Genomic DNA, 27,987 nt, shown 5'->3' with positions numbered 1-27,987 from the left:
CACTAATATATATGTTTTGGTAGGTAAGAAGGTAACATCTAATGAAGTGTAGAATAGACGTGTGGGCCAGAAAGTGAGAGATATGGTGGCACTTCCCTTTGTGGACGATATAGTAGGCAAAGAGATGGACTGTAGGACAGAGATGTGGACCAGAGATAGAATTCATAATAGTATAGAGGAACAGATGGAGTGTAGAGCAGAGGTGGGCGGCTTGGATGGAAATGATGGGAAGATATTGCTTGAGCATCATTGCTTGAATGGTAGTGGTAGATGGACACTGCCTGAGTGTAGGATGGCAGAAACAGAATTGTTGCAGAATTTCAATCCGTGAGCCTGATTTTGTGGCCATAGGGACCAAACTTTTGATCAGTTGAAGCATGATCTTATATGCCCAAGACTGTTTTTATTTTATTTTATTTATTGATTTAGTAAACAATGGATAAAAGAACATGATCATTTAATATTTCACAAGATGAGAGTGTTTTCATGTAAATATGCTCTACAGAAGCAATGAAAAAACTACTCAAAAGCTTGGAGGACCATATCTCCACTATGAACTGATGTGCAGAAGTTCATAGATGAAGGCTGATGACTCACACACCCAATATGTTAAAAGAGGCCCAAATGCATAGTCTCTCACCATCTGCTTGCATGGAATCTCTATACAGCAGGCAGTTCATTACTTGCAGCTTGCTAAGGTCTGTTTTGGTTCAGTACTTGAACTGCTATCAGAGTCACTATCTGCTTCCTCTGAGGCCACATCATTCTTCCTAGTGTCTTCAACCATTTTTGGGATGAAAGGATTGCAGGAGGGTTGGCTGTAATAAGGCTGTGGATGAACGGACATGTAGTTCCCAGTAGAAGGAAACGATTGATAGCCATATGAAGTTGGGTAAGGGCAAGGAGGGAAGGTATTAGGGGGAGGCCAGTACATCATAGGCATGAAAGCATTTGCTGGCTGTGGTGGAAACATTGGATACGGTGTTTGATTATGGAATGAGACATCAGGACCGGAACTGGAAACCACGGGATTTGATATCTGCAGGGCATCTGCAGGAGCGTGGGATGTCATAGACTGGAATGATGCAATTGCCTGAGTATGAATAGAGGTATACCCCATTAGCCCAAATTGTGTCACTGGTGCTGAGGTTGAAGGAGCAGGTTGCAGAATTGAGGGCTTCTGCAAACTGTGGGGCTTACTAGTTGAATTTGTTTGTTTCTTGCCCTTTGATTTTGCTGGAATCACCTTACCAGTTGACTGCTGAGAATCAGGACTCACCTGTTGAGAGTGCAAGAACACAAGTCACAAATTGAGAAACTATATCTAAACAGATACCAAAATTATTTGTTTTGAAGACTAGATCATTGCACAGATAAGAGGATGTTGTTAATAATGGAAGCAAACTGACATTATCTTACTAAATCTCTACGCTAGGCCTCATTGTATCTTCTTGGAAATGACTTAAACCACTCAACCAACACCTTAAAACAGAGAAGCCAACATATTGAATTTGAGAACCAATCTCCAAATGAAATTTAGAACCAATAAGTATCCAATCCCAGGTTGTACTAATTGAATTTTTTCTGAGCTAATTAACAAGGTGCTACTGAGTTGTTTAAGTCTTCAATATGCCCCAAAGGACTTTCTTTATCAACTCCAAAGAATGGTAGATCAAGTTAACAGTAGCAGATAAAGAAAAGTTGTATGTGAATGGGAGTTGTGATCTTACAGTATCACAAGTCACTGGATGTGAAAGAAATAACTCCTCTCCTTCTGCGTCCTCATCTGTCCTGCAATTAAGAGGCTGAGACAATGAGAAAACCACCAAAGCTTAGGCTAAAATTTACACCTTCTTAACACTAAATCATAATTTACACCTTTTTTACTTTTAGAAAATCAACTTATTTCTTATTATCAACCCCTTTGATCAGAGAATATGATTGATGGCTGTAAATGTATTGCTATGTTCTTATGAAAACGCATTACTATGGCAGTAAGTGTACATGGCGATGCTTGTGTATGATGCATATTTTACAATTAAAGCCCATCAGTATATTTAAAAGTATGCAAATACAATATCAGAATACTATTAACAATTTCTGCCAGTGAATTATCTCAACTACTGGGCTCAGAAAAACACTTATCGTGTTCTGATTCTAGTGTCCATGTCCTACATATTATGCAGTATGTATACCTGTAATATTTTTGAAGCAGGTCCAAGTTCCGGTATTTGGTTTCCCTTTGAACCAAGTCATCTGGAAAACCAGCCATGAAAAGAAGTGTGATACCCAAGGCCTTGAAGAAGAAGCTTCCACTGCGAATGTGAACAAGCATCGCCATTTGACACATAACTGGCCCAAATGACTTCAGCTTGTTTCTTCCCATCCTCTGCCTGACATACCTGGAGTAATTCAGCCCACGGAAGTTTTAGATTAGGCTGCACATTTCCAACATGAAATAATGGAAAACAGTTGTGTGTGTGTGTAAAAACAAGCTTGCAAATCAAGTATTGGAACAGAGCTTACTCATTTTGAGGAAGGTTTCTTGTCCTTCCACCATACTTGATGCACAGAAACATGCAGGATGGGCAGCTAGCATCAGATGGACGCATCGCCTTCTCCTCTTCAAGTATTTTAACAGGACATAATATTGGGTTCTGTTGATTTGGATAGAAGACCTTCCTCCTTACACCAGGATTATCATACAAGACATGCTCCTGATAATAAATGAATTCAATTCCTTTCTTGAGAAGGAGAAAGTATAATAAGAGCCAAAGTTAAACTAGAAGCAGACAGTAAAATACAGACAGTTAGGGATGTGATGCCTAATGATAATAGAATCAGTTTGTTATGTTTCACGTGGTACCTTAACACAAGTTTGTGATGTTATTGGCAATTTATTTGCAATCTAAAGTTCCATGGGATGTTGTGTAAATGATGTCGTTCTATCATTCATCTAACAAGATTAACCAATGATAAATATGACACTAGAAGCGTAGGCCAATTCTCTTGATAACTAGAAATAAAGATGACAAGGGGGAAGCACAGTGTATCCTGAAATAAGACAACATGAAACCAAAGAACATAAAATAAGTGAAGCATCTTAGATTAGGGGAAACATATCCTTGTGCCAGAAACATTTACAAAGTTGGTCTATAGGGCAAACAACAAGCCAAAATTATGTGATGAGACTTGATTTTTTGATGATGCTTGTTGAACATACACATATTGAAGTGTTTGATCTAGAATACTGAGCACAAAATAATGTATGCTTCACATTACATTTCTTAAATAAATGGCGACTGGTGATGGGAGCAATAACAATGAAGATGAAAAGAAGAATGCATATGATGATGCTAGAAAACAAAGTGAATGAATCGTCACAGTAATGACTATGTAGTTCTAGCATCATGTCGGTACCATGTATTACAACATTTTGCTTACCCCTGGATTCTTTGGAGAAACATACGGCTCTCCCTTCCTTAGAATGATGAAATGGTTGAAGTCTAATTCATACATATCTTCACACCCATGTCTTATACCAAGAGATGCAAAAACTATAATTTTTCTTATGGTGTGGGACTGAGCATTTTTCAACATAAGGGCTTCTGACTCGATTATCCTCTTGACCTCTTTTGGACAGAAAGCCAACTTTGGGGTTTTTTTATGCAATGGTATGCTTCCAGATACTTTATGGAAAACCTCCTGCTCAAATGTAAAAGCTTTTGATGATGTGTTGCATCCTCCAACTTTTTTGGTTTCTTTCCTATCACTTTTTCTCTGCTCCCTTCTGTTGCTGATGTGTTTGTTGTCAGGTAGTAAATAACCTTTCTTTCTATCTTCATTTGTTTCTTGGCTTGCACCTCCAAATGTTAGTTCCCCTTGACTGCCATAGGAACTTCCCAAGCATGATATGCGTATGCCTTCATCAATACCTCTTTCATGAAGATGTTTTTTCGGTTGATTAGATGCTTTAGAAGTGTTGTCATATTCCCCATACTTATGGTCAATGTCAATATCATCCTCTTCATAGTAATCATCTTCATCCTCACTATCATCTGTATCATCACAATCAGCAGCAGAGTCGCCATCTTTGGATTTTTCAAAATTCAGAAACTGGGTCTCATCCATGCTCATCCAGTTGACTACACGATCTTCTGGATTTGTATCTTTTAAGGGCATGCATTCAGTGTCATGGTTCATCTGATAGGCCATTTCAATACTTTTGATGATTTTTCCCTCGTCAGTAGTATCACTACCTGGTTCTATCCTTTGCCTCTTGAACTTCTTGAAGCTTCTTTCCATCGCATTGGAAAAATTACCCTGAGTGAGAATGAAAGAAACGGTATTTAATAACAGGATTTGTGGGAAATGCTAAGAAAAAGAAGGGTAGACACATGCAATCAATTACTATAAAGTTATGAGGTATCAGTGGATGGAATAGGTACCATTTAGTAAATTATAGATCTTGATATATAATTAGTGTATAAACAACATGATATCCCACTGAAGATTGAAATGCAATGTGCTGAATTGGCCTTTTGAGGGAGAAGAGAAAAAAATCCACAGGTCCCTTAGCCTGTGATTGAAGCAGTATAGATTATATTCATATATTATGAACTGTGTTACACTTCAACAAGCAGATGCAATCGAAGATGAGAGAAAACATCCGTACTTGGTGTAAGAAAGAGCTAACAAGCCATCATTAAACTGAGGAAAGTTTACAGAAACTTATGTTCATTAAGCTCTCAGGGAAAAAAACACTCTGAAATTAGACCAAATGTACAAACATACACTTCCATATACAGATGCAATCTAAGACCAAAGAAAAGTAATAATTTCTCCTCAAGTCAGAGTTTCTGCTGATCAATATCAACTCTCCATTTTATCCATTCTACATGAATGGATTTTCAACTTAATCAAGTATGGGCATACCATACAAGACTTTGGTTTTGATTTTCTATCCAAATTGCAATATGCTTCTATCCTTATATACGGATGATGGTGGACACCCTCTCACTCTGGTCTATTCTTCTTAACTGTAGTTTGTTCTGATCATCTCAATCCAAATATCTGTTCATCATACGTCAGAATCTCATCTATATCCCATCCCCTCATTTAGTCCATCTGGGAAAGAATATCCAACCATTGATCAAAGACATTGGTCATATATATCAAGTGAGAGACGGATGTGAAAATCAGAGGAAGTCAGAAAAATTAAAATCTTCAAGAGATCATTTCACTTGATTTTTCTAAACTTAAAACTAATTTATAACATCTTTCTTCTAAGGAAACTCCCTGGTTAGCTTACACCCTCCTGCGATATTTCAATAAGTTAGCAAGGTCATCACTTACATGAGAATGATTCCCGAACATGACATAATCCTGAAATCAAAGTGATGATTCCATAATCACCAGATAATGAGATACACAAATTGAATCAACCTCGAGGAAAAAGGAGCTCCCTATAAAATCATGATCAGTACGAACTTACTCTAACAAGACATTTAATGCTATTGAAGTATTAACTGACGCACTATTGATGGAATCAGAAACACTAATGAAGCAGTAATGATAAAAGGAAAAGGCAAACCAAGAATCTAGGCAAAAATACAAATAAAAGCTGGGCAATCTTACATGTCCATCTCTCTCCTGTATTTGAGCCTCAAGCATTGATATTCTCTCCATGAGCTCCGCATTCTTCTGCCTTTCCCTTTGCAACTCTGCTGAAATCTCTGCAATAGCATTGACACCATCTCCTTGCACTTCTTGCTCTATGGCACATAAGGCAGAAGCATTGACCAGGGTAGCACAAGACTGAAGCTCCACCATTGGAGAACACCCAGAGCCCACTTCAAAATCTGTAACTTGGAACCCCAAAAAATCAACATAAAAAAATGGCAGACACCCACTAACCAAAACCTCAAAAAAAATGCCTCACAGATGAAAATCTTGAGGAGAAACCTAACACCCATGAAGCAGAAATCCAAGATGGGCATCCCAGTGCAAGAGTTGTGCGGCAAAACCCATTACAGAAAGGTGGTTTTCAGAGGTGGAAGTGGATGAGTTGATCAGTGGCATCAATGTATAGATGAAGTACACTGACTATTAGCAGCGTCAGTAAAAAAAAAATACACAGAAGTCATCAAAAACCATGAACGGAGGAAGCCCAGTTTGAACTAGTTTGGGTGCAACTCAGAGAAGAAGCAACAAAGAAAAATGAAAAACCCCATTAGATAAGAAGAAGAAGAAGAAGAAGAAGAAGAAGATGAAAATGAAGAAGAACACGACCCTAGATATCCTATACCCATAGACACAGAGAGAGAGAGAGAGAGAGAGAGACAGCAGTGATCGGAATGTGGAGAGTCCTTTTGGTTTGATTATTTCTATTTCAGTTTTGATAGAAGGAAAAAAGAGGTATGAGCATGCAATCCCACGTGCATCTCTCTGTCTCTCTCCCAATTATACACATGTATATAGTTTCACTTTCACCAAATCCCATCCATCTATTTATTGGGAATTCTTGGACTCCATTTCAGCTTCATTTTATATACTTTCACTTCAATTTGAAGGGTTTATCTCTAATTATTGTCTGCTCAAATTTATTAACTGGGGCATATTTGATTTGACTTTTGATGTAGTTGATGGTGCACTTTCACTTTGATAAATTACAGACATGATCATAGAACTTTTTTCAGATAACAAAGACTTGATTATAATCTTCTTCCTTTTTTTTTTCACTTCAAAAAATTTTAAAACATGCTTATAAAGTATATTACTGACAAATCTTCAATCAATTATCAATTTTTCTTTTTGACGCAGTATTGTCTAGTTATATGAGAGGTGGTATGGTGGGCAGTTGGCACCATCACAGAATTAGGGGTATCCTATGCATTGATCATGTTAAAATTTACATGTTATGGGTGTTAAAAAATATATCCTTCTGCAGAATTCAAGCTCAGCCCTCTTCACCTAACACACTCTAATTCATGAGAGTAGGGGCTGGTGTCCTCAATTGTGGAATAATCACATCATATTTAATCTTCATTAGCTTCCACATTAAACCAGATCAGTGATGTAGATGTAGTAGTACCCATTCCTCTACCATTGATCAAATTGCGACTAGAACTGTGTTTTGGGGTTTTCATCCAAGAGGGGATAAGCCTAGTAAACCTTGAAGCCCATTGTCTTGATGCGTCTTTCTTCAAATTAAGGTTGGTGCCTTCTCCTTGCCCAATACTTTTTCACTGTCATAGATTCCACAGCTGTGATTTCAAATTCATTTTTAAATGCTATAAGGTGCCCTCTATTGTTTTTTTGATAAACTGGACACCCCTACAAAACTGGGTCTCTCTTCTTAAGGCTCCCCCAGCAAAGAGATGTGCCCCATTATTCAATTCACGGGTGCCAAAGTTATTGAGCAGAGGCCATGATTACAGAGGTGTTTGATTGAAATTTGGTGTCTTGACGGGTGAGTCCATGATGACCCCTTTTCCCAGGCACAAAGGAAAATGTGTGCACACGTGCATATACTAATGCATAGTGGGGGGAACAGATTACATTATACAAAACAACCTCACGTGGAATGGTGACTTAAATGGTTGTCTCTTATACAAATTTTGTCAGGGGAATATGAGACTAAACCTTGGATTCCATCCTTCTAATCTTAAACTAAGCGCATTGATCTGGGGTACCCTTATTTTGTAAGAAATGGGGCACCTAGTGCAGAGAGAGACCAGTATGCCCTCAAATTGTGTCTTAGCTCAGTGTCCTCCAACAAGGGCAGGTAGGTCTTCTCACTTTGAGAGGTGCCCTTCTGTAGTTTTATATTGGCTCTATGAAAAATGTGCTGCTGAGGGGAAAGGAGTCCTCCAATGAGTACACACCCCACCTTGAATCAATGGCTTTTCCCATTATCTTTTTAAGGATGTATGTGTTGAGTGAGAACTTGGGACAGAGGGGTTGCAAGTTGGGGGGTATTTATATATATTTTTTTCTGTTTGTCTTGTGGTGTGTGTAAAATATTATGAGGGCTTGTGATACTTCTCTTTCCTTTTTATCCATTAGCTTCATAGGTATCTATTGTTTATGGTTTTCTTTAGCCTTGAAATTGGAGGAAAATGGCAGTGGATGGAGATGTTCATCTGGTAATGACAAGCAAGTCATTTTCAGGCCATTATCTTACAATCTGTCATAAGTTTTTACAAAATTAAACACAAGAGTCTGTTTGGAGAAATATATTGAAGATTTTAGAAATGAAAATCTATCATCACCCTTTCTTTTCAACTTTTCCATTCTAGGATGACTTCAACATTGTTCTCCAAATAGATTTGGTTATGGGTATATGTCATGATTTTTTACCATTTTTTTCCACCCACAAAATAAAAGAGAAAATTTGGAAGAAAATAAGCTTCCTTTTGTGGATCCATATCATCTCAATTACAAAAGGAAAACTACTCCCAAGAGAAACTTTAGCATCGGAATCTTTTGCTTAACAGATTATGACTACCACATGAAAATTGACAATTCTTCTTATAATGAGCTCCTTCCATGATGTTGAACATATCCGGGTTTAGGCAGAGGACAGGAAATTAAAAATATCATGGAAAATGAAACACTCTGCAGGGTTAGATATACACAAACATCACTCCAAATCCAAGCAACCTAAAGTGAAAACCTCTCAAGCTCAAATCTCTGCTTTAGGAAGACGGAAATGATCCTGAACAAAGTAAACTGAACAAGGGTATTATGCCTTGGTGGGACGGTTTTCCTTCCTCAAGATCCCCTCTTAACCACTCGAGTGGCTAAACTGGGTGAGAATCTACTGTTGCTCATATAACATTCAGCAACCATCACTGAAACTAAAATAGCTTGACTGGCGGTTGTGTTCCACTTCTCATCATTGTGCAAAACTCCTTATAGTTGATCCTCCCATCCTATCAGTTTTAGAAGCATCAATACATAATGCATGACTTCACAAGAGAGTTTCAAGTGTTTTGAGTTGGAGAAAACTAACCTTATCTGTATCAACCTCATTAATTATTTCCTTGATGCTGTCTTCATCACCCATCCCATACTCCTTCATGGCATTTTCCAATTCATCTCTTGTTATAAAGCTGCCGTGATGTCACAACAATGAAGTTCAATAACAAAGTCATCTAATACTGATAGATGGAACTTTTCCAGAGAATTCTTCCAAAAATAATTACAAAGCTTTCAAGAAGATAGGCATATATGGAGAATAACAAGAAATTTTGATACATGAAACTCCTGCAGAATTGAAGTAACTATAAACACGAATAAAGTTATCTATGTTTGTCTTGATAGGACTGTAAGAATGATGGTCATGGACCCTTCGAAATTGTCCAGAAAAACTGACATTAGCCATGTTCCTTAGAAAGCAGTTGAAACTAGACCAGGATCAGACAATCCTGTTAGAAATCAATGACGCACAACCAGTATAATTCTTAGCAAAAAAAAAAAGGAAATTGGGGACTCACCCACTGTTATCCTTATCAAAATAGTTAAAAGCCTTATAGAGATGCTCATCTCTTTCTAGTTTGTGTCTGTGCATTGTAGCAGTGATAAATTCAATGTAGTCAATCGTTCCATTGCCATCCACATCAGCCTGAAATGCATTGCATAAACAAACAAGAATACCAGGTGACAATGGATGCAGTGTGTAAACAAAAAATCTAGACATCCAGCTCTTGTTGGGTCACATTAACTTACAGCTTCCATGAGTTGTTGGACTTCAGTCTCTGAGAGCCTTGAACCAAGTCGAGCCAATCCGCTCTTCAGTTCTTCATAAGTGATTGTACCACTCTTGTCAGTGTCCATGTTGGTGAACATTGCTTTAAGACCTTTGATTTCATCTTCAGATAGATTTTCTGCAATAACCTAGGGGATTTCCAAAAAACACCAGATTAGAGAAAATGGAAAGAAGAAAGCATCAGAACCAATGAAATTTAGATAACCTGAAGTTCTTAGCATTAGTGAGGTGGTCTACAAATCTGTTCTGGTATATAACCCATCACAAATATGACAACAAGAACTGGATATAACATATAAAGAAAGTTGCAGAACTAGACAATACTCAGAAAGATTTATTTATTTATGTTAATTTAAAGAAACTATTAAATATTTACTCTGTTGGATGAAGTTAACCATACAAGCTATAGAAATACTACAAATTTTGTAAAAAAATCTCATGCACATTGTTGAATATAATGAATTTATAGTGTACAATCTTTCCTTTTTTTAATATAGGTCACATGTATGGTAGTTAGGACTCCTAGCCTTGTATATATATATTTTCTTAATTGTAAGTAGACACTACATGAATGAGAATCAAGGTTTTCTTCTCTCTCTCTCTTAACATGGTATCAGAGTCAAGGGAGAAAACCTAATTCTTTCTAGTTTCCCCGTGTCATCAATTCCGGGAAACCTTCCTGTGACCATGTTTCATTCCGGTCACCTTCCCCAGACCCCAAAGCTTTCCGGTCAGTCGAATCGTCGTCAGAAAACATTCACCGCCGGCGACTTTTCCAACGAACTTTTCCGGCGACGTCTTTTTCCTACACCGTAAGGAGCGCCTGGCGGAGATATCCAATTTTTCCAAAAGCCCGCCAGAAAACCACCCACACGCTAGCCACGCGCGTTTTTCCAGCCGACGACTGCATCTCACGCGCTGGCGCGTTAAGGCGCGTGAGCCACTTTCCGGCGACCCGTTTCCTCCTCCAGCCTCGCCTGACGCCGACTAGCCACCCTTCATACCTGTTTCTACCATCCGAGCCCTGCACGTGCCTCTTTTGGGGTTCTTTTGCCTCCGCCGGCCCTCCGAACAGTTTTTCCGGCGTCCTCCGGCTATTTTTTCTCAACCCCAATCCCTGTACGTGCCTTGGGAAGTGTTCTTCTACCTTTCCGGTGGTGCCACGGTTGTTTTTCTTTTCTATTTGGTCTCTCACACGGGCGATTCTTCTGTTTTTCCTTCTTCAGCCGCATCTGAAGCCGTATTAGGGCTCTCTTTGATCCAAATATACTTCATTCTCCAGATAAGTGGATATGGCTACTAAAACTTCCATTTTTTCCTCTGTCATATCTGGATCTCCTATGATTACTTCGGAGAAATTGGTTGGTAGTAAAAATTATCTTTCTTGGTCTGCCTTTATTGAACTTTGGTTTATGGGACAAGGATATGAGGATCACTTGGTTACATAGGAGGTAGATATCCCTGAAGTTGAGCGTGTACAGTGGAGAAAGATAGATGCCCAGTTATGTAGTGTATTATGGCAATCAGTTGATCCCAAGATCCTTCTTCATCTTCGGGCCTACAAAACTTGTTTTAAATTTTGGACTCAGGCCAAAGGATTATACACGAATGATATCTAGCGTCTTTATAAGGTGGCTTCTGCTATTGTCCATATCAGCCAACAAGACTTGGATCTATCTACTTATATTGGCCAGATTGTCTCTCTTAAGGAGGAGTTCTTGACCGTGATGCCTCTTACTCCTGATGTTGGGGCTCAACAAACATAGTTTGATAAGTTCTTCATGGTCCTTACTCTTATTGGCCTCCGTCCGGATCTTGAGCCTATCCGCGATCAAATCCTTGGTAGTTCATCAGTTCCGTCCTTGGATGATGTGTTTGCTCGCCTCCTTCATATCTTGTCCACTCAGACTTTGCCATCTGATAGCATTTCAGATTCTTCTGTGTTAGTTTCTCACACTACCTCTCGAGGAGGAGGCAGTGGTAACCGAGGTAGAGGTCAACGTCCTCATTGCACTTATTGTAATAAACTTGGCCACACTCGCGATCGTTGCTATCAGTTACATGGACAGCCTCCTCGCACTGCCCATGTGGCCCAGTCCTCTGATTCTCAGCTGCCTCAGCCTCCGAGCTCGTCCGCATCTCAGGCATCTCAGGCTTCTGTTGCCTCTGTTGCCCAGCCTGGTAATGCTTCTGCCTGCCTTACCCACACATCTTCTCTTGGACCCTGGATTCTAGATTCTGGAGCTTTTGATCACATATCTGGTAATAAGGATCTTTTTTCCTCTATTACTACTACCTCTACTTTACCTACTGTTACCTTATCTAATGGTTCTCAAACTGTAGCTAAAGGTATTGGTTTGGCCCTTTCTCTGCCTTCTCTACCTCTCACTTCTGTCCTTTATACTCCTGAATGTCCTTTTAATCTTATTTTCATCAGCAAAATCACTCGCACTCTTAATTGCTCTATTACCTTTTCTGATAAATTTGTGACCTTGCAGGACCAGAGTACGGGGAAGACGATTGGCATAGGACATGAGTCTCAAGGCCTCTATCACCTCATCTCGGATTCATCTCCTACAGTTTGCATTTCCACTAATGCTTCTCTCCTCATTCACAGTCGTTTGGGCCACCCTAGTCTCTCCAAGTTCCAGAATATGGTCCCTCGTTTTTCCACTTTGTTATCGCTTTCGTGTGAGTCATGTCAGCTTGGGAAACATACTTGTGTCTCGTTCCCAAAGCGTTTGAATAATCAGGCAAAGTCTCCTTTTGAGCTTGTCCACACTGATGTTTGGGGTCCTTGTCGGACTGCTCTACTTTAGGATTTTAGTATTTTGTCACTTTCATTGATGACTATTCTCGATGTACTTGGTTATTTTTAATGAAAAATCGAGTTGAGTTATTCTCTATTTTCCAGAAATTTTATGATGAAATCCAAACCCAGTTCAATATTTCTATTTGTGTGTTACGCAGTGATAATGTCAGGGAATATTTTTCAACCCCATTTACTTCATTTATGTCTCATCATGGGATTCTTCATCAATCTTCTTGTGTTCATACTCCTCAACAAAATGAGGTAGCTGAACGCAAGAATCGACATCTTGTTGAGACAGCTCGTATTATCCTCCTCCATAGTAATGTTTCTTTTCGTTTTTGAGGGGACGCTGTTATTACCGCTTGTTATTTGATTAATCGTATGCCCTTCTTTATTTTACATGATCAGATTCCTCATTTCCTTCTCTTCCCTGACCAACCACTTTATTTTCTTCCTCCTCGTGTCTTTGGTTGTACTTGCTTTGTTCATATTCTCACTCTTGGACAAGACAAGCTTTCCGCCAAAGCCATGAAGTGCCTCTTCTTGGGATATTCCATACTTCAGAAGGGTTATCATTGTTATTCCCTTGAGACTCATCGATACTTTATCTCCGCTGATGTCACTTTCTTTGAGGACTCACCATTCTTTTCCACCACTTCTGAGTCTCTTCCTGTTTCTGAAGTCTTGCCCCTTCCCATTGTCTCCCCATCTGATGTTGTGCCTCCTCGACTACTTCAGGTTTATCATCGTCGCCCTCGTGTCGCTGCTCCTCTCCCTTTTGCTAAGGCACCTGCTGACTCACTTCCTATCCCTTCGGCTTCTCCTACCCCGACTCTGCCTTCTTCTGATGATTTACCCATTGCTATTCGGAAAGGTATTCGCTCTACTCGTAATCTTCATCCAATTTACAATTTTTTGAGTTATCATCGATTATCTTCACCCTATTCTGCTTTTGTTTTTGCTATATCCTCTGTTTCTCTTCCAAAGAGCACCCATGAAGCTTTTTCCCATCCAGGCTAGCGACAAGCAATGGTGGATGAAATGACTGCTCTGCACTCTAATGACACTTGGGATCTTGTTGTTTTACCCTTTGGTAAATCTACAGTTGGCTGTCGTTGGGTCTATGCAGTTAAGGTTGGTCCTGATGGTCAGGTTGATCGCCTTAAGACCCGCTTAGTTGCTAAAGGCTATACTCAGGTTTATGGTTCTAATTATGGTGACACATTCTCCCCTGTTGCCAAGATTGCTTCTGTCCGCTTGCTTCTCTCCATGGCTGCTATGTGTTCTTGGCCTCTTTATCAGTTGGATATTAAAAATGTCTTCCTTCATGGTGATCTTGTCGAGGAAGTTTATATGGAGCAACCTCTTGGTTTTGTTGCTCAGGGGGAGTCTGGTTTAGTGTGCAGGTTACGCCGTTCTCTATATGGCTTGAAACAATCTCCTCAAGCATGATTTGACAGTTTTAGTTCTATTGTTCAAGAGTTTGGCATGCTTCGCAGTACAACAGACCATTCAGTTTTCTATCATCATAACTCCTTGGGGCAGTGTATTTATCTGGTTGTTTATGTAGACGACATCGTCATTACAGGCAGTGATCAGGATGATATTCAGAAACTAAAGCAACATCTTTTTACCCACTTTCAAACCAAAGACTTGGGGAAACTCAAGTATTTCTTGGGAATTGAGATAGCTCAATCCAGTTCCGGTGTGGTCCTTTCCCAAAGGAAGTATGCTTTAGACATCCTGGAAGAAACTGGTATGTTAGACTGTAAACCGATAGACACACCTATGGATCCGAATATCAAACTTGTACCAGGACAGGGGGAGCCTTTAGGAGACCCTAGGAGATATCGACGGCTCGTAGGTAAATTGAACTATCTCACCATTACTCATCCAGACATTTCTTTTCCTGTGAGTGTTGTTAGTCAATTCCTACAGTCACCATGTGATAGCCATTGGAATGCCGTAATCCGCATTTTTCGATATATCAAAAGTACACTAGGCCAAGGTGTGTTGTATAAGAACAGAGGTCATACTCAGGTTGTTGGTTACACAGATGTAGATTAGGCTGGCTCACCCACAGATAGACGTTCCACTTCAGGGTACTGTGTTTTTATTGGAGGTAATCTAATATCTTGGAAGAGTAAGAAACAAGATATAGTGGCCAGATCTAGTGTTGAAGCTGAGTATCGAGCTATGACTTTGGCAACATGTGAACTCATATGGTTGAGACATCTTCTTCGAGAGTTGAGATTTGGAAAGGATAAACAGATGAAACTCATCTGTGATAACCAGGCCGCATTACATATTGCATCCAATCCAGTCTTTCATGAGAGGACCAAACATATTGAAGTTGACTATCACTTCATTAGAGAGAAGATCGCATCAGGATGTGTTGCTACAAGTTTTGTTAATTCAAATGATCAACTAGCAGACATCTTCACTAAATCTCTCATCCTAAATACATTTGTAACAAGCTTGGTGCATATGACGTATATGCTCCAGCTTGAGGGGGAGTGTTGAATAATATGAATTTATAGTGTACAATCTTTCCTTTTTTTAATATAGGTCACATGTATGGTAGTTAGGACTCCTAGCCTTGTATATATATATTTTCTCAATTGTAAATAGACACTACATGAATGAAAATCAAGGTTTTCTTCTCTCTCTCTCTTAACAAACATTTTTAAATGTAAGAAAGGATCAGAGAATAAGGACATTTTACTAGAATTTTATCTATGGAACACATCAAATAAGAGGTTCCAATCACCCTGGACAGGTGACATCAAAGAGACCTAGACAACAGCTTCCAAGGAGTGTCCATTCCTCACTTAAGTGTCCTCAGAAAATTATTCTGTCCTTATTCCATTGTAAAGAGCAACATATAACAGCTTGTTTGAAATGGTAGCTGGGGCTTGAAAGCATAGTTTGATGACTTACCTTCAATGCGAGCTTCTTGAGCTTGTTCATTGCCCTAAATTGCTTCATTCTAGAGAGTACAGCACTGTCTATTGGCTTGTCTGATGCTTCTCCATCTTCTCTTATCCATGGATGCTCTTATCATGCAGAATATAAATGTTAGACAAAATCAGACATGCATAGAACCAGAGTCAGGTGTTATATTGTCAATGTAATTAACACTATTAAGTATATGGGTACTTCTGTTAAAAAGAGTGTCAATTTCTGAGACATGTTAAATACTGATACTCGTCAGATATGTGCTGGATAGGTGCTGAATGTATTGTAAATTAAAAAATCAGACTTGTTCCTTAAAAATCTAGGAGACGATCCAACACGCTGATACAGCAGGGTTCCAAAAAAAAAATTCTTATTTTTTTTATTTATAAAAAAATAAAAAAAGAAGAAAAACCAGATATCTTAATAAATATTACAAGCTTGTATTATTTTGAAAATGCAATAAAGAAGCCTCATTCTAAAGTATACAAGTCTGGCCACAACAAAATGTGTAAGGTGCATTTCCATTATTAGAAGTCCCTTATTTCTCAAAAAAGAATGGTCAGTGGCCCAGAACATATGAAACCTTCATTAAATTTGGTTTTCACCCATTATTTCAAAATCACTATTGACATAAGTTGTAGCCATAGTACTACAGACAAATTAATCCAAAATTACACATGTACTGGTGTGCACACAGACCCATGCATGCATGCACACATGTATGTACACTTTCATACACATATGTGTGCATGTGTGTGTGTACACTTCATTCATGTATTCCTGCTGTATCTGCATCCTACTTTTAAAAGATCAACCATTTGGCATGTTCATATTGTGTTGTGTCCATACCGTGTGATGTCCATGTTCAGGCTCCCTAGAATCAATATAAAGTGAATTTAGTCTACTGATTGACTAATCACACAATATCAGACAGACAATGTAGTTTCTTTTTAAATTTATTATTTAACAAGCAATTCAGTATTATTAGAACAATGATTCACATAACAATGACCCCCACAAAAGTGTGTTTCTTCCTTTGGGAGGCTGCTTAGGAGAAGATCTTAACACTGGACTATTGAGAAGAAGAGGAAAGCCTCTAGCTAACTAGTGTCATTTGTCTAGAAACAACAATCAGTCAGTCAACCATATCCTTCTCCATCGTGGCAGAGTGGGAAGTTTATGGAAATTTATGTTTAGAGTGTGTTGGGTGCTGCCAAGGTCAGTGGAGAGGTTTTATTGGAGTGACATGGGAGTTTAGTGGGAAAGAAAAGAAGTAAGGTTTGAAGAATGATTCCCTTAGGACTTTTGATGGGTTGGAGCAATTGGTTCAACACTGTGAAAGATGTTTTTATTCGCTCCCCATTTATCTAGAGCCATAGGTTTTGTGGATTTTGATGTTTCATCATTGTTTCCTTTCATGGATTATTTAGGGCCCATTAATTTTTTGCTTCCTTTATTGCCTTTTGGCACCCTTTGTACACTCCTGATGTACTAGAGCTGCACCCCTCATTTTTTGATTTCCACTTGTCAATATATGCTCTCTGATTGCCTATCTAAAAGAAAGAAAGGTAGCTTATATTCAAAAGATAGAATTAGATATAGAATTAGACCTAATGTCTTGTGTCTTCTACAAAAGCAAAATCATACCCTATTGTATACAGCTTGAAAAGACAACACCAGCGGAACATATAATCACAAAATTTAACTGTTTAGCTATCTACAGGAAAAACAGGTTTCCCTTAATGTTCTGATTTCATATGTAAATGCATGAAATGACATTTAATAGGGATAAAACACATCTTAGAGAGAGTACTAGGAAGTATGAATAATAATAACTAGAAATGAAAAACTCCATATATTAGAATCAACTGTTTTACTTAAATGTAATGAAGAGATGGAGCAAAATACCAAGAACTTGTGCAGAAGTAATACGCTTGTTCCGGTCCTGTGTCAGCATCTTCCTGACTAGATCTTTGGCACCATTTGATATAGTTGGCCATGGTTGACTTTCGAAGTCAATTTCTCCTTGCAATATGGCATCAAATATTCCCTTTTCAGTTTCTGCAATACAAATTTTGTGAAATGTCTTAACCCAAGTCCATAAGTAAAAGTGGGGAACAAGAGATCATTGACAGCACAGACAAAAATATGACAGTTTAACAATAATTTGTTGATTTTTGCCTTACCAGCCCAAAATGGAGGTACACCACTGAGTAGAATATACAAAATAACTCCTGCACTCCAAATATCTATTTCCTTCCCATAATTACGCCGTAATACTTCTGGAGCAACATAGTAGGCACTACCTACTATATCACGATACACCTTTCCTGGAATAGGTTTCATAAAAGGTCAGTCACCATAAGGTTCTATCACTAGTGTGTACATGGCAACATAAAGCATGACACCCTTGAATGAATCAGAACAATTAACAGTTCATTGTGAAGCATATGGAAGGTGTCAATATCCCAAGCAGGACAAAAGATCCAAAAGAGCATTTAATGCAAGAAATTATATATCAAACAATCTCTATGAACCATATAAGGAAAAATAAACCCTAAACCATAAGCTTTTTTAGAAATCCACAAAAAGAAGTTAAAAATAAATGCTTTAGAAAACTAAGACAAATTGATATAGGGAGGAAACTGACATCCATTTATAATAGAAATGAATCGCACTGTTTTAAGTAAAAAGAAATGCCTTAATTTGTGGTGTCTAATGAGAATCTCCATGTCATGTCTCTAGGTGTCATGTCAAGAAAAAAATTTAAAAAGATCACGAAAGTTATAGTCTATGTTAAAATCTCATAGCAATCTGTAAAGGACATAAGGTACCTGAGAAGCTGTTCCAGACCACTGGTACGCCTGAAGCCTATAATCTTGCAGTGCATCTAATTTTTGTGGTACCAAGTGAAAAGAAGAGGTCATGTAGATTAAATCCCATCTTATTCTTAGTTCTAACCTCCTTGAACAAGAAAATTCCATGCTCAGGCATTGTTTAGCAAAGTTGGTTAGCCTTTTAGTTATGGGTTTATCAATTCCATCCTCCTGTTGTTATATTATAATGTCTTTTCCTGTTAAATTAGATGCTGCAAAATTTGATGCCCAAGGTAAATTTTTTATTTTTCTTTCTATGTAAATAAGGCCTATAAAAGCTCTCTCTTAGTTTCTTGCCAAATTTATTTTTTATTTAGAATTGAGGAAGTTATTATTTAGTAGAGATTTCTTGTTTTAATAGTTCTATTTTTTCCTTTCAGTTTGACAGATTTAGTAACTATGCTTCTATGTCAGCAATAGTTGTGCAGACAATTAAAAAGGAAAAATTGAATAATAATTTTCTGCAGATTTTGCATTCTTTAATAAATTAAAGAGACTATTAATTTCTCTTCTAGGCAAGTCTTTCCGGCTCATAAACTACATAATACAGTAATCTTCTAAAACTTAGTCCATCAACCCAAATTCCACTTTGCCCTCCCCCTCCATACACCCAAAAAATCCGAATCATCTAACACATTTCCACATTAAGTGTTATCCTACATCAACATGTCATTTTTGTGATTGAGTATTTCTATGTATTTTACTTTACCTCTTCAAAGTTGAGCTTTTCCAAAGATAGAACAAGATGTAAGCAACTAGTACTAGATTGTTAGTCTTTGAAGAACATATGGCTATCAGGCTATGACTCCTGAAACTTTGATAGTGATTAAGTAATGAACAAAGACATCTTCAACAGCTTTTATCGGCTCAAGCAATGGCTTAAAGACAACTTTATCATAGTGTAATTTCCCAAGGTGTCCATGAAAAGCAGAGAAATTGTGGATAAATACATTTTGGTTAGAAAGAAGCATAGCAGGGTTAATTTTGAATGGAAATTGAATTGCCCCATTTTATTCTATGTAGCAGCCAGCAGTGATATGCCCCTGTTGGCAGGCTGGAAAAAGTCCAATTTTTTGGTTCCTTCAAGCCTTTTTTCCATAGGAGATGCTTTTCCTAGGTCTTCCCTTTCCTCATCTGGCTTATTTTCTCACCATTTATTTTCATTATTCAACTGTTTGACAATATGAAGAAAACCAAAAACTCCACCTCCACAGTGCCTCCTTCCATCAAGAAAAAATACTTTACCAAAGTAGGCCACAAGAGAAGGGCTACCTTTCCCCAGATGTAGCACATTAGCAAAATATGATTTCTTGCAATGAACGAATCTCTTGTTTTTAAGATGATAGCAACTACCATTGCCTGCAATGCCTCATTAACATGGATTGTTTTGTATATATAATAATATAACAAGGGTGGATATCAAACTTTACCTAATTGATTTAGATGCCTTGCCATAATTAAGGGAATCCATAAGAAAATTAACAAAACTTGTTTTCTCAAAAACTACCACAAAAAGAAAGGAGCATGGAGGCTAAATTCTTTTTCTTATTCAACCCATTGGGGGGAAGACATCCACCTAAAATTGAATGTCAGTGATTTCCAAAGGATTTGAGACTCCATGCAAAAAGGAATCTAATCCGATTGGTTTCTCATTTGTTTTCGTTTTCTTCCTTATTGGTTTCTCATTCATTTTCATTTTCTTCTTTGTTATTTCAATGACAATTTGATGACGTTACGAAATGTCAGTACTTGATAGCATAAATCCCGCATGATGGCCTTTGTCTAATTTACTGCTCCTAGACCAAAGTATCACAGGTAGAAATTGTGGTAAAAAGATGAGAAGAAAAAGGTTCTTGCTACTCTTCACCTGTGAGCTATTATTAGGTGGCTTGACAACTCAATAATAACTGTCTGCCCCACTTCTTTTATATAGTCCTGATCTTATCTAGTTCAAAGCAACTACTTTTTTAGGTACCTCATTCTCAAACTTAAAAAGCCCAATTGTTGGCCCTTTTACTGATATTGTAGCTAAGTAGGTTTTCTCAACATAATTAATCTGTAAAATCAACATATCCTGAAATCCTCATTCAATTGGCTCACATGGTAAGGGGAAGAACAGTTACCAGTAAACATCATCGGCTTCAAGCAACTAATAAATTTTTTAACAGGACTTTGAAATTAAATAGCAACAATTTCAACAGAACTATGCAACAACCATGTAAAGCTCATAACACCGAAGACCACAGAGACAATAATCAAACCTTTCTAGGGAGTTTGGTGAATGATCCACTTCCCCACTCAATTCGATGCTTTTTCAATTACTCCAAATAAGAAGTCATTCTTTAACTAAATCAAACAACCATATCATATGACATAAGAGGATTAGAACTTCACCTTCCTCAATGAAGACAGACAACCCAAAATCAGTTGCCTTCAGCATTGCTGCTTCATCCTTGCTGGACAACAAGAAATTCTCAGGCTTGAGATCGCGATGCACCACACCCATGAAATGGCAGATGTGGACAACATTCACAATAGCCCTACAAATTGCTGCAGCAGCTCTCTCAGAGTAATGCCCCTGAGCAATGATTCTATCAAAGAGCTCCCCACCACCACAGAGCTCCATCACAAGGTGCACTGAGTGCCTATCCTCATAAGCACCCTTGAATTCCACAATGTTTGGCTGCCCAGTCAGATGCTGCATGATCTGAATCTCTCTCTTTATATCCTCCTTATCATTTTTAGTCACAAGCTTTCTCTTCAATATTGATTTGCAGGCATATGTGTTGCCAGTTGAATTCTGAGTACAGAGGTAAGTCACTCCAAACTGCCCCCTACCCAGTTCCTTACCAAGAGTATAGTAATGCTTAATATCATCAAATGGCTTACCCAATATGGTATCTGGCTTCTGAATAGCTCTGGTATTGGGATGTGAAGGCTTGAGTGGCGGCTGTGGTGGTGGTTGGTGGTAAGTCTGTGTTGGGGCTGCAGTCTGAGGGGCAGGCACTGGCGGCGGGTGCTGAACAACAACTTCTTGGTACCCTTGGTGATTCCTTCCACCACCACCTCCACCTCCACCTCCACCACCCCTCTCTGATCTTCCACCCTTAATATCCCTTTCTGTAACCCTCTCCTTACTGCTAAAACAACCCATTTTCTGCTGCAACAAAACCAAATACCCACTTGGGGGAATTCAGATTTTGGGAAGAAAAAGGCACAAACCTTGATGGAAACTGATGAGAAAAGCCAACCCCGAATTGTGAATCAAAACATTTAAGCAATACCCATCTCAGATTTGAAGGTGATATCTGACAAAGAAGTGCACAAACATAGTTTGGATTCACAAAGATAAAGACTTGTTAGTTGACTTGTAAACCTGAATCCTGAAAAAAGGAGAAAGTGATCCTCAAATTTTACTTTATTTTTTTCAAATTTTCATCTTTTTTTTCTTGGTAGGAAAATATTATAGAATTTCTGCTTTTTCTTTGGCAAGACTGTTGTCCAAGAAACCAAAACCGCGTGCTTTACTTTCTTCCATTTTCCTTCACTATACCCACAACAGAAAATCAAAATAGACAGACAAATAGATAAACTTCATACAAATTTCCCACAACTTTCTTGGGAAAATAAAATCATTTCTTCTATTTTATTATTTTTATTAATCAAAATTTTATTTTTATTTTTGCATTTACTTTAACCAAACTATCTAAATAATAAATCAGCAAAATTTTTATTGATAATTTATTACATTTTCTTCTCATCATATATTCTCTCCATGTTTGTCCACACTAGTTTCCCATTCATAGAATACAATATTACATACATTATATTACTAATTAAATTTAGCTCAATTTTCTTTTTCTTTTTTTTTTAACATATTAAAAAAAATTAAATATTATTTTTAAATTTTGTCTTAGCAAAAAAATTACCTGAAATGTGTAATCTACAAATTTCACCTCAATTTATCATTTTTTTCCCCACTTTGTCCATAAAAAAAGTTTAAAAATTAAAATTATTAAAATTAAACATGTAACACCACACTAATGATTAAGAGAATTTTATATTGAGAAGTCAATAGTGAAACTTAACATTAATCAAACAATTAAAAAGTTTTGTTGCTTTTTCTTTTTGATGTTTTCTATGTTACCAAACACACCATGACTATCTGTCATCCCTTAAATTAAGGACCAACATCTTATTTTATTGAGAGAGATTTAACTAGGAGAATTTCTAAAGAGTCCCCACATGTGACATGTCTTTTTTTTTTTTTTTGGCTCTATTTAGTTTTTTTTTTTTTAAAAAAAAAAAAGAAAGTCTTAGTTTTAGATATTTTGTTTCAGTCTGTCAAATTTGGGATAAATTTAATCTTATCTAGACTTTGAATAAAAATCAATGAAATTTGGCCTTTTTTCCAAGTTGTCTTGGTCTTGTGCTTGAGTAAAATTTGTGCAAAAGATTTGACCCAACCCAAGTCTATAAAATGGAAATTTATTTTCTTACAATAAATGTGGGTTTTTTTTTTTTTTTTTTTCAATCATGGCAAGTTGACCTTGATTTCAAACATGTAGTTTGATAATAAGGGGGTGTAGCTACTGTGGATTCCTCCATTGATTTGTGTCCATTTTTGTGACTCTGACACGCTTTCTACAATCCTTTTTCAGACTTTGAACAAATGCCCACTAAAGTTTTGACATGGGAATTGGAAAACCATGTGGATTCCCATTTCCAATTTCCCCACATGGATTAGAAATTTAGAACCCAAAAGCTAGGGTTTCATGATTTCCATTTCCTGATCATTGTAGTAATGTGCAAGTTTCCCTTCTGTTTGTTAATATGTAATGGATTCTCATTTGAATCTTCTTGTAGAGAAGATTAAAATTTTTACTAATTTGTGGATTCAAAATTTTTCTTATCAGACTTCAAACTCTTGAGATTTTTGTGGAAGATTCTTCCAAGTTTTTTAACTTGGATTTGAAGAGCTATTTTAATTACCAAATTTCTATTTCTTTATTTAATTGTTGATGATTTTTTTTTTTTTTTTTTTTTTTTTTGAAGTCACAAAATTTATAAATAGGAAGTCATTTGGGTCATTTGTTTTGTATGACTTTATGGGCCTTGTAGGCCCAACTTTATCCAACAGGGTTGGGACCATTAACAGCCTTTGATATGGTGGGCATGGTTTTGGCCTTCTGCTTAGGGGTATTGACTCACTCTCTACCCAAATAAGCATGAGAGATTTTCTAGGCAGTTTCTCTTCAACTGGGAAAATTATTTGTTTGTTAATTAAAAGGAAAAAGACACCCTAGCAATAAAAGAGTATAAAAGGAGAAGAGTAAAACCCCATTGAAGAACATAGGGGTCCCAAGGAGGTTTTGCAGAGTACCAAAAGAAGCCATTTTATAATGAACAATGGACCTATACCAGGGGACAGAGAGTGTTAGACCTTAAAAACCGAAAATGTAAGACGCGGGATAATTTTTTTTGAACTTACGCATGAGTTCAATAAATAATAAATTTGTAAAGTTATAATATCATGTTAAACTACCAATTTGACTGACGAATCACACATGTTGGATCGGGTTAAAACCCAGACAAACCTTATCGCTTGATTCTTTAAAGCCCTAACAAGCCTTATCTCTCACTTTAATCAAATCGAAAATTGGTAAAAGGACCCAATCAATGAATTTGTCTCCTGAGTATATTCTATGTCAAACTTGAGCAAAGCTTTCAGAGGATGGAATGGGTGGAAGCCAGCATCTCTATCACTATGATTGTTACTCACTTGATGCCACTTTTGCATTATATGTCTATATTAGTAGTAGTGTAGTGGTTGGTTCAACTGGCAGATTTTGTAATACCTAGTTAAATAATTTCAGATGTAGGAGGCTTTGTGCTTTTTCTAATAGAAAAAATGGTAGCAAAGCACTCTGAAATATTCTGAGAATCAGTCCACTTGCTTTTCAAAGTACCATGATGTTGCTCAATGCTGAGTTCCTTTTTTTTTTTTTTTTTTTTCTTTTTCTAATGTTGCATACTTTTGGAAGTACCTGCACTGTGGGTGGCTGTCCTTCCTTATTCAATTTGAATTCATTTAGGTCCCATAACATGCCCATGTGAAAACACATAAAACCCTAATTCAAAAACCCAAAAATTATAATAAAAAAATTATGATACTATTAAATTATATCATTAGTTACAATTACAAAGTTGAACTTCTCATCCGAAAATTAATTGATCTTCAATGAGGATAGATTAAACCCTTATCCCCGAGTTGAATTCGTGTAACTGACTCCAAGTCGACTCCTATGCTGTTAGCTATGCCCCTGCTTAGTCCCCCGGCACAATGAAGGTTCCATAGCGCGTCTTGAGCACCAAGCTAATGGATGGTTGAGCAATTCAAGCGAACCACCCTACCTTACTATGACATAAGTGTAGAATGGAGACTGATAACCCATGGCTCTGATATCAATTTTTGAATTGAGTTTGACAATATAATCTCAAAACCAATTGATATTCAATGAAAACAGATTAAATAAATATTTTATGGTATTATTTATATTAAAATATAATCGGAGATATTAAAACTATGGTATAAGGTGGGTTTAAGTCCTAACTTTTTTTATTTAAAGCCAAAATTTAAAAAAGTATATATACTATCAAATTAAATAAAGTGAATGCAAATTAATTTAATGATGAATTTACTTTTACTAGCTTAATAATGTGATTAATTATTCATAAAAATCATTAAGTATACTTGACTTTTGGATTATAGAAAACTGCCTTCTAATTCTTTAAATTCAGAGCCTATTATTGCATTGATATTATGAATGAGAATAATGCAAGATTTTCCATGTATAAATATTCAAGAAAGGAAATGAAATGTTGACATCCAAAGCAAAAATAGAAAAGGAGCCAAAAAGTTCTAGAAATTGCATTAATGTTTGGATAGGATAGGATAGGGATGTGTTATCTTGGCTAATATATAGTTTTCCACATAATAAAAATGGAATTATAGAAAAATATATTTTATGTAATATTTAATATTTTTAATAAAAAAAAATGAAACATCTTTTATATTTAATATGATTTGAAAATTCCTCCATAAGATATTTTTAATAAGTATTTTTTATTTCCTTATCAATAATATTAATGATTAAATATCTGAAATTTATTAATTTGCAGCTAAAAATTTATTTTTTATTCTATAAAATAACTAAAATAAATAAATTTATGATGCCATAATATATAGATATTTTATCTCTTTCCATAAAATTATTAAACCTTTTATGGAAACAATAAGAGAAAAATGATAAATGAGTTATTTAATGAATTATCCTTTATCATTGTATCCAAATATTAGATAAAATAAAATATGATATATCACATTAATATTCAAATATAATATAATAAGAACATAAAAAAAACTATAGAGTGGAAGAAATATCCAAGAACAAAGGTTGGGGTTAATTTTATTTTGTAAACCACAAATAATGAAGGAGAATGGGTGGCTCACAAGATTTGGGAGGGAGAGAGAGAGAGGACTTGTGTCCCTTTCTTGAAAAAGGTAGGGTAGAGAGGAGCATCAAAGGCCACTCATTAACTCACTCACTTCCTTCCCAATGCCCATGTATGATATTGTTTTGTCCATGGCATTGAATAGAGTCACTAATGAGAATTGTAGGGTTTTTGACATTTTGTCAACTTGTACCACAAACCCTCCACTGCACCCATCACCTTCCAATAAAAGCAAATTGGTTTTCCCTTCACTCCCCCTCCTCCAATTATTGTCCCTTTCTTCCTTTATTCCTTTCTCCCTCTCTACCACTGGATTTCCAACATATCTTTCACACTCCCAGATGCCCATTTCCATTTTTTTACACCTCATAAATTTTAAATCCTAAAATAAATAATTCTCTGTTTTTTATTTTTTTTATTTTATATATACAATATTTAAGAGCTCTTATTTGGAATATAAGGGCCATACCCAGTTGACCGTTTCCACTGGGTTCTCTTATTTCCACTTCAATAAATGAATAAAAATTTGTTATTACAAATAAATAAAATATGTTGAAATTTTGAAGGAAAAAAAAAAAGAATAATAATAATTTGGAATATATATTATTTTCAGTGACCCACTCTTCACTAGAAATTATCAGAACACCATTGATAGAAGAAAATTGACACAGAATTCAAACTTGCAATCCATGATGGAATGGGGAGAGAGAGAGAGAGGATGAGAGAAGCGGGAGAGATCAAATCATAATGGCAGAATGGTGCTTAGGCTCAATCGCTGCCGAGTGTGACTCGGTTTCTGTACTGAGTCAACTCGGCCGAGTCATTGCCCAAGTAAAAAATATAGCGTTTCCTCTGTGACTAATGGAAGGTTTTTTTTTTTTTTTTTTCTCTTTGGCGGGGTTTTACAAAGCTAACAAATGATTATTATCCGTCGAAGCCGGTCTGACTCCAGACCGCGTCTCGAACCCGGCTCATGTCGCGGCCCTTGAGAGTCCGACCCACGCCTTCGAGCACCGAGGTGGCCGCCATCTTGCGGCTGGCGGCGTACTCACGTGCCAGGTACTCGTGCGGCGGAACCATCTCTAATTCTCGATCGTCGTCGGAGTCATGCAGCGACTCCACCGAGTCGACTCGTAGGATCTTGTGCCAGTCCGGGACGTTGACCGGCGCCGAAGTCGCCATGTGGTGGCCGCGGGGAGAAGGCGTCACGCCGTCCTGGGGGCGGTACTGGTGGACGATCCTCGAAGACGTCGTCTTCCCCGAGTCGTCGAACGCCAGCGACAGGCCCCCCACCTGGTGCCTGTCGTCCCTGGGAATTCTCCGCCGGTGGTGATGGTTCCTCATCGCCGGCTCACCCCCAGCGCGTGGGCTCCAATCGCTCTGCCCCCCACCTCCGCCGCCGCTGTTTACGTGATCGTCACGCTCGACCATGTCATCGACCATGGACCAGACATCTTCCTCCCCCAGCTCTGACGAGTCCGCGCCGGCCCCCTGGCCATGGCCGTAGGCGAAGCTCCCCAACAACCTCTCGCTCCGACTGGTGGTCAGTTTCCTGCCTTTCGCCATATAGCATGGCCAGATTCTCCGGCGACCCACGTCGACAAATCAAAGAAGTATTCCACTAGTGACTCAACCAGTGTGAGTCAAGTCCATTAGAGAAGACAGAAGCTTCTCATAATATAGACCCTGCGTTGAAGGGTGGACATCTCTGCGCGTATATATATATACACACGTATATATAGGCTATAGCTGGCTTCAGAAAAGCCAACCCACCATTCATTTCATTTGAATTTCAGCTTCATTTTTTCTGCATTTGAATGGAGAGAATAGCAAACGTTCACGAAACTGTAAAAAAAAATAAAAATAAAAAATAACAATAATTAATTAATTAAAACAACTCGCAGAGCCCAAGTCCACGTCAGATTTCATTCTAACGGGCCCCACGAGCCCAATCTTGTTTGACTCCGTTAATGCATCCAACTACGGGCCCATGGGCCACGTGGGTAGTAGCCCAAGCTCCTCTTGACTATTCGTCCATTGAAGGCCCAACACGT

At 37.6% G+C, this 27,987-nt stretch overlaps 3 protein-coding genes across 3 annotated transcripts; all 3 read right to left on the bottom strand.

Moving 5' to 3' along the window:
• Positions 1–440: 440 nt before the first annotated feature.
• On the bottom strand, positions 441–6,263 carry LOC117924050. The gene is made up of 7 exons (XM_034842601.1): positions 5,942–6,263; positions 5,638–5,861; positions 3,445–4,323; positions 2,527–2,717; positions 2,196–2,402; positions 1,731–1,791; positions 441–1,279 (listed from the first exon to the last, which is right to left on the bottom strand). Exons 1-7 carry the CDS (start codon positions 5,997–5,999, stop codon positions 680–682), a joined length of 2,220 nt encoding a protein of 739 aa, XP_034698492.1. The 5' UTR covers positions 6,000–6,263; the 3' UTR covers positions 441–679.
• A 2,135-nt stretch (positions 6,264–8,398) lies between these two features.
• LOC117924051 (calcium-dependent protein kinase 2-like) lies at positions 8,399–21,942 on the bottom strand. The gene is made up of 8 exons (XM_034842602.1): positions 20,813–21,942; positions 17,729–17,872; positions 17,451–17,603; positions 15,525–15,640; positions 9,733–9,900; positions 9,501–9,628; positions 9,017–9,116; positions 8,399–8,936 (listed from the first exon to the last, which is right to left on the bottom strand). The coding sequence occupies exons 1-8, from the start codon at positions 21,570–21,572 to the stop codon at positions 8,862–8,864; spliced, it is 1,644 nt and encodes a 547-aa protein (XP_034698493.1). The 5' UTR covers positions 21,573–21,942; the 3' UTR covers positions 8,399–8,861.
• Positions 21,943–26,512: 4,570 nt separating this feature from the next.
• LOC117922894 lies at positions 26,513–27,654 on the bottom strand. The gene has a single exon (XM_034841102.1). It carries the CDS (start codon positions 27,497–27,499, stop codon positions 26,858–26,860), a length of 642 nt encoding a protein of 213 aa, XP_034696993.1. The 5' UTR covers positions 27,500–27,654; the 3' UTR covers positions 26,513–26,857.
• Between the last annotated feature and the right edge of the window lie 333 nt (positions 27,655–27,987).

This window comes from Vitis riparia, chromosome 10 (assembly GCF_004353265.1).
Source record: "Vitis riparia cultivar Riparia Gloire de Montpellier isolate 1030 chromosome 10, EGFV_Vit.rip_1.0, whole genome shotgun sequence".
Classification (NCBI taxonomy): Eukaryota; Viridiplantae; Streptophyta; class Magnoliopsida; order Vitales; family Vitaceae; genus Vitis; species Vitis riparia.
The sequence above is the reverse complement of the archived record's forward strand: the minus strand, read 5'-3'. Positions and strand labels throughout refer to the sequence as shown.

Excerpts from the sequence above, each read along its gene's own strand:
- LOC117922894 (XM_034841102.1), bottom strand. The coding sequence starts at position 27,499 with ATGGCGAAAGGCAGGAAACTGACCACCAGTCGGAGCGAGAGGTTGTTG.
- LOC117924050 (XM_034842601.1), bottom strand. The coding sequence starts at position 5,999 with ATGCCCATCTTGGATTTCTGCTTCATGGGTGTTAGGTTTCTCCTCAAG. Across the intron at positions 2,403-2,526 it reads AGAAACCTTCCTCAAAATGA|GTATGTCAGGCAGAGGATGG; the intron begins GTAAGCTCTGTT and ends GAATTACTCCAG. Across the intron at positions 1,792-2,195 it reads CTGCTTCAAAAATATTACAG|GACAGATGAGGACGCAGAAG; the intron begins GTATACATACTG and ends TCTTAATTGCAG.
- LOC117924051 (XM_034842602.1), bottom strand. The coding sequence starts at position 21,572 with ATGGGTTGTTTTAGCAGTAAGGAGAGGGTTACAGAAAGGGATATTAAG. Across the intron at positions 9,901-15,524 it reads TCAAGAAGCTCGCATTGAAG|GTTATTGCAGAAAATCTATC; the intron begins GTAAGTCATCAA and ends GAAATCCCCTAG. Across the intron at positions 8,937-9,016 it reads ATGAGGTTGATACAGATAAG|GATGGGAGGATCAACTATAA; the intron begins GTTAGTTTTCTC and ends TAAAACTGATAG.